The 6,652-nt window shown below is 25.5% G+C and overlaps 1 protein-coding gene across 1 annotated transcript; it reads right to left on the bottom strand.

The window, feature by feature from the left end:
• Positions 1–4,740: 4,740 nt before the first annotated feature.
• Positions 4,741–6,362, bottom strand: LOC107030615 (bidirectional sugar transporter NEC1-like). The gene is made up of 6 exons (XM_015231880.2): positions 6,229–6,362; positions 6,101–6,137; positions 5,800–6,010; positions 5,545–5,709; positions 5,335–5,454; positions 4,741–5,218 (listed from the first exon to the last, which is right to left on the bottom strand). The coding sequence occupies exons 1-6, from the start codon at positions 6,275–6,277 to the stop codon at positions 4,940–4,942; spliced, it is 861 nt and encodes a 286-aa protein (XP_015087366.1). The 5' UTR covers positions 6,278–6,362; the 3' UTR covers positions 4,741–4,939.
• Between the last annotated feature and the right edge of the window lie 290 nt (positions 6,363–6,652).

Genomic DNA, 6,652 nt, shown 5'->3' with positions numbered 1-6,652 from the left:
CCTGACGGTCAGAGACTCGTTTCCCGTACCAATTTCTCAAGAGTTGAAGTGTTTTGCAACGGGAGCTTACGACGGCTCGTCGTGGATGTGACGGCACGTCCTGCAGGTGCGTCACCGATTACAGAGAGTCGATTTTCAGTACCCAATTTCAGAATTCTAAGTATGCTGAAACGAGACATCTGTGACGGGCCGTCGTGCCTATGACGGTCCGTCGTGATGTCCGTAATCTTAGCCAGTTTTTCCAGAACTAAATCTGCTGCTCAAAACGACTAAACAGGTCGTTACAGTATATCCATAGTTCACTTTTTCCAAATTATTTTAATTTTAAAAAAATCAAAATCTGTAAAAAAAAAAAAAAAAATTCTCTCTCTCCATATTTTCATGTTCATATTTCTATTCAACCTTCAAATTCTTTTTTCTTCAACTCCAATTTTTTTATTATCTACTATCGAAATGTTTTTTTTATCTTTAAAATCTGGATTCACACAAATTCCTCTAATGAAGTTATTTTCATCGTTTTTTTTTAGATTTATTTTCTGATTTTATTGTTGTTTAAATCATTGTTGAAAGTAGGATTCTTCTCGTTTAGAACTATAAAACACTCTTCAAAGAATGATTCTAAGAGACACTATTCATCTTAGTAAAACGGTTTCTAGTGATTTTCCATCATTTAATCTATGTATTACTCAAGAAATAGCGAATATTGTAAGATCTGCTTCTAAAATTAGGAAAGAGAGACGACAAGAATGAAATCTTCATCAAATTCAGATTGAAAACGTAACTCGTAGGGTATAAGAAAATGACGGCGAAGACCAAATTGTTGATGAAGAGGTATTTAAATATTTTTTACATGTTTAGTTGAAGTTAAATAACAATTTGTTCAACAATGTGTACTGAATATATTTGTAAATTTCTTGTTATGTACATTGTGCAATATTTATTAGTTTGTATTTTGTATTCAGTTGTTATTTTATTATTGTATTTTGGAGTCAGCTTTTGTTAATTTTGATAATGTATTTTTTTTTTCGTTTCTTCATATTTTTTCACATTTATAGACATTTAATAATTTATGAATACATTTTACATGACTATGACATTTCAAATTTTATTAATGAACTTTTGTTGAATTTGTGTTGTATGCTATGAAATTTTTATGTATTTGTATTTGTAAATTTTTCTTATAATTTTGTATCCTTTCTCAATTAATATTCAAATTAGTATATGCTATTAATATTTATATTCATTCAAAATCTCATGTTGTATAGTTATGAATCTTGTATTTGTTCCTAACTGAATCCATCCCAAATGTATACTAACTATATATATATATTATTACATGAAGAACAAAATCCTATTAGTTTCTTTGTATATATATATAAAAAGAATTCAGAATTTTGTATCCTTTCTCAATTTGTATTTAAAATCGTATGTATACAATTAATATTTGTATTCATTCAAAAATTATGTTGCATAGTTTATGAAATTTATATTTTTTTTCTAATTTGTATTTATTCTAAAGGTATGTCAACTAGTTATGTATTTTATTTAAGAATGATTACACCAAATATTCAATTATTTCTTTTCAATTTTATATTTCATTCTCACTTTTTCATCATACTATTTTTTTTATTTTATATATTATTATACAAAATTCTAAATAAAAACTAGAATAAATAGAAATACAAATAAAATACATATTGAAATAAATACGAAATACAAGATTTTTGAAGAAAAAAATAACTACAGAGGGAAAAAAATATATGAATACAAATATATTTCTTAAATGACTATATAAATACATTTGGCATACCTATTGGAATGAATACAAACTAATAAAAAACTATACTGAATATAAATAGAATATATTGTTGAATGAATATAATTTTAAAATAGTAAAAATTCTGGAGAAAAAAAAATAACAAAGTTTAAATTTTATTTGAAAATGCAACTAATGAGAAAATTAAGTGATCCTTACCTTTTTTTTTGAAATATTCTCTCCCTTGATTTTCTCCCTTTTGTTATCAAATAATTATATTCTTTAAATAAAAAAAATAATAAAAACATAAATAAGATACATAACAAACTAAAATTTGACATTTGTACTAAATATTGAAAATGTTGCTAATGAGCCATCTTAAATATTAAAATATTGACATTTTGAAAAAATTTTCATAAACAAACACATCTTTTAGCCTACCTTTTTTGTAGTAAGATTCATCCCGTATCTTATTTTTCTTGTAGGTTATCATTCAAATTATAGATGTGTGACATTATATAACGACGGAGAATAATACAATCTATCTGAACATTGTATTCTTTAAAACACTATAGTATAATACAATTTGTATAATATGATACATTATAAAATAATACGTAACAACCGTCAAATAAAGTGTAAGAGTTACATGTTGCTAAATGGGCTTCAAATACCAATACCAACTGTTAGCCCAATTGCTACAAAGATAATTCTAAAGGGCAAACTACATAAATCCCACTAGTCTAGGTCCTAATTGTTAACATTTTAAATAGTTTCAAATATTACTTGCTCTATTATATTTTATGTTTAAGATATCTTAGTAGGAATCTGTGAGATACATGTATTTGTAAAATTTTAAATTTGAAATAAATATTTTATTTGTTTAAATTAATTGGTTGTAACTGATTTCCTTAATTATAGAAGTAATTAAGGATTTTTAAGAATACATGGACAATTATTTTGAAATTTCAAATTAATTAAATCCGTTAATATAAGACGGAAATCAAGATATGTTTAATTAATTTTATTTTATCATTCTTTGAAATAATAAATTCATTAATATTATTAATAAAATATTAAAAAAACATGTATGTATTAGTCATTCAATTTGATTAATTTCATATTATTACTCTTAAAATAATAAATTCATTATTGATGTATGTAGGATCAGACATGTACATCCATATATATCATAGAAGTATCTAGATTTATTTAATGTATTTGTTATATGTATCTAGTATTAATTTCGTATATCTATTTAAGTGATCTAATTTTAATTTATGTATCTAGTCTTAGTTTGATGAATTAAGTATTAGTTTCATACATTATATTCAAAAACATGTATTCCGAATACATAATAAGCATATACTTAAAATTATGTGTATTTAAATATGAAATGTAACTAAAACACACAAATTTAAAAAAAATTACGATGATAGAGTATTTGTTTATCATTAATCCAAAAAAAGGAGTAAATCTTTTCAAAATCCTCCCCTTTTTAGCATCTGAATTTTTTTTCTCATAGATACATATATTCTTAATCAGATACATGAACTCTTAACTAGATACATGCCCACATGATTTGTATCGCACATTGTTGCATATCTAATGGTGTATCTATTCTGTTACTTAAAACTTGATGTAATTTTTTACAAATAAGTCTAATATATATTTAAAAACAGTTATAATACATATATATTGCATACTTAATCCACTTTTAATATATATGACAAATTTAATATAATATTACTATAAATGATAATAAATAAAAAAATATAGCTAAAATTAATAATTATTTATTAAAAGACACTCATACGAATAATTTTTCTAATATATTATATATGGTAGATTGGTAGTGATGTATGTGTGACTAGGTAGTTTTTCCAATTCTAAAAGTTGTATATATATACCAAATGTCTTACCTTTTAAAAACTATTTGTAAAGCCCAAATGATTTGGGTTTGACTTGGCACCCTACCAAAATCAAACAAACACACACATCTGATATTGTAAGTGTTTAGTTACATTTACCTTTTTTCTTTTTTGAGGTAATTTTATAAATCGTGAGATATTTGGCTACTTTTTGTCCAAAAAAAAAACACAAATCTCACAATTTATAAAATTATCTCAAAAAAAAAAAATAGAACGGTAAATTTAACTAAACATTTACATTGTTTGGTAGTAGTATACGTTTTTCAAAACCTAGTATATACATTGTTTGCGCGCGGACAATATATATATATACACGCATACATATATATATTATGTTCGGTAAAAATCTATAAGGGGTTTAGAGAAAATTCATTCAATTTCCACTGAAAGATGTATAACAACTCTAGTATCTCATTTCTTGCTAAAGGGGCATTAGAAATGTTACAAAATTGTCACTCCACTAATCTCTCCGTTTAATTTTATGCGATTTTATATTTAATTTATTTGAGTAAAATTATTTCATCTGAATTTTATATTAAAAATTTAAATCAAAGTTGTATGATCACAAACTATAAAAATATTTTAAGTCATAATTATTAATAATTTTTTTTTAAAAAAAACTAATTCATCAAGAAATTACTAGACACATAAAGTTGAAAGTTTGCTTTCTATGAAATGGATGTCAATGAAGTTTCTTGTCATTTTCTTTCTACTTCATTTTTTTTTTGTAAGAAGTTTCTTGCAATACGTTTTATGTGATTGTGATTTAAAAACATTTTTCTCCTTTCAAGAAAATTCACCAATAGCATATATATATATACTAATTTTTTTTTCTTTTTACTATTCTATTTTTAAAATTCAATTTTAATCTTTAATTTATATTTAAAAATAGCATACGCCAAGAAAAACAGAAGTTCTTAAAAACATATTCCTTAAGCAATATTATTTTAAGAAGCGAAAATACAAACTGAACAAGTAATTAAGGAGAGCAAAATTAGGAATTAATATATTCAACTCGCTTTTATATATATAAAAATAAAGACACAAAACAAGGAAATAATTGCATCCTTTAATTAGTAAAAAGCAGTAACAAAAGTAATTAACACATTAATAAGCATGAATTTCATCTGATACATTATATATAAATTCCCCTTTTTACATTTTTAACCCTTCTTTGCCTTTGGCTATTAGGGGGCAAATATATATATATCTCTTTTTGTAGCTTAATTTTTGGTGCATTAATTAATTTTTCTCATACATTAGAAGTTGTTAGTGCAACATCTTGCTTATTATACTCAACATCCTTTTTTTCATCAACACTTACAACTTCTTCTTGCTTATTGATCTTATTCTTGTTCTCATCATCAACATTTTCTTGAATTATCTCCACCACCACCGCTTTCATGTCAATCGCGATTTCTTTTATATCCATCAGACTTAGGTCCGGTAGAACTTGTTGCTTTCTATTTCTGTAGATCGCGTACAATATCATTTGTGCAATCCCGAATGAAAACCCTAGAATGTTTGGCGTCTGGTCAAACAATTACAAATCAAAGTCAAATATAAACATATACTGTCAAATGTATATAAGTTAATCGATCAAATTGAAAATAACAATGTTTTGTAACTTTTAACACCATCACTTACCGCAATGTACATGTCTTTTTTCAATAGACCATAGAAAAACCACATCACAGCGCAAATTGTAAGGAAAAAAGATAGAGGGAATGGCATGAACTCAACGCTCTTTGTTTGAATAACGCGTCTCTGTAAAAAAAAAAAAAAGTTTGTATCATGACATGATATATTATTGAAATGATATTCGATTTGATTTGATTTTTTAACTATGATACGTACCATAATGCTTAAAGGAGCAGCGAAAACGCTAACAGAAAATACCGCACAAATCCATCCAACGATACTAATTCGTAAATCATTTTCATTAGCAAAAATATATGTCAACCCAACAATAGCGCCAAATGCCACTAAGTTAAATCCAATCAACAGCTTCGTAGCAAATATCTACAAAATCGATATAAAAATATTAAAATAATTAAAAGACTGAATTCATAATTTCAAAATATTATAAAATTTCGCGATAAAAATATATACCTTAGCCGATTTGGTGGCGTATATCATGAAAATAGTGAGATATATCAATTGTATACCAGTTCCAAAGCTGTTAATTGTGATAAGCAAAATCTCATTTTTTTTGAGATAAGCATAGTATAAATAAAGCATCGCGCTGAAAAGCGAAACCGAATAAGGTATCGATTGAAATCCTTCGGTCGATTTTCTTTTAAATATCCTATAGAAAGTCGGCCTGTAAATAAAGAATATTTGTAAATAAGAACATAATTTTACGTATTATAAGAAGAAAAATGATAATAATGATAATGATGATGATTCTTACAGTGGGGACAAGTACACCAAGAACGACACCCCATTTCCTGCGGGGGAAAAAAAAATACATGATAGTTAATTATAATCGAGAAAAAATAGAGGAAATGAAAAGATAGAAAGAAATGAATTGTTAAGTACCAAGAATGCCAAAAGCAAAGGCCAATTGAAGAGTAGTAAAGAGAGGCATTCTTGAGTGTACTTGTTGTAATTGTTGAAAAATGATACAAAGAGAGAAAAATAACTCAAAGCATGAGAGGGGAATAAAATAAATTGTTTTGGCAATGTTTATATAGGAATAATAAAGTGATATATTGCTGAAAAAGATTGCTTGTTACTTGAAAATACTTCACAATACCTTTGGCTTTGAGTTGTCCTAAAAATCATGTGTTATAATCGACGTGGTTTTAAATGTGAACAATATAATACTTTTAATTCTTTTTGTCTCGAAATACTTGATGTGTTATAAATTTACACGACTCCTAATAAAATACTTTTTTATATCAAAATAAGTGATGTTTTAGCATGCCTTTTTTTTATCTTACTTCAAAATAAGTGATGTTTT

The sequence above is a fragment of the Solanum pennellii genome, chromosome 9, assembly GCF_001406875.1.
Source record: "Solanum pennellii chromosome 9, SPENNV200".
NCBI classification, from domain to species: domain Eukaryota; kingdom Viridiplantae; phylum Streptophyta; class Magnoliopsida; order Solanales; family Solanaceae; genus Solanum; species Solanum pennellii.
This window is presented reverse-complemented; position numbering and strand designations above follow the sequence as displayed.

What these genes read in the sequence shown, in the direction of transcription:
- LOC107030615 (XM_015231880.2), bottom strand. Translation starts at nt 6,277, where the DNA reads ATGCCTCTCTTTACTACTCTTCAATTGGCCTTTGCTTTTGGCATTCTT. An exon ending in TTGGTGTACTTGTCCCCACT is followed by an intron (nt 6,011 to 6,100) that starts GTAAGAATCATC and finishes CTTTATTTACAG; the next exon opens with GCCGACTTTCTATAGGATAT. An exon ending in ACGCCACCAAATCGGCTAAG is followed by an intron (nt 5,710 to 5,799) that starts GTATATATTTTT and finishes TCGATTTTGTAG; the next exon opens with ATATTTGCTACGAAGCTGTT.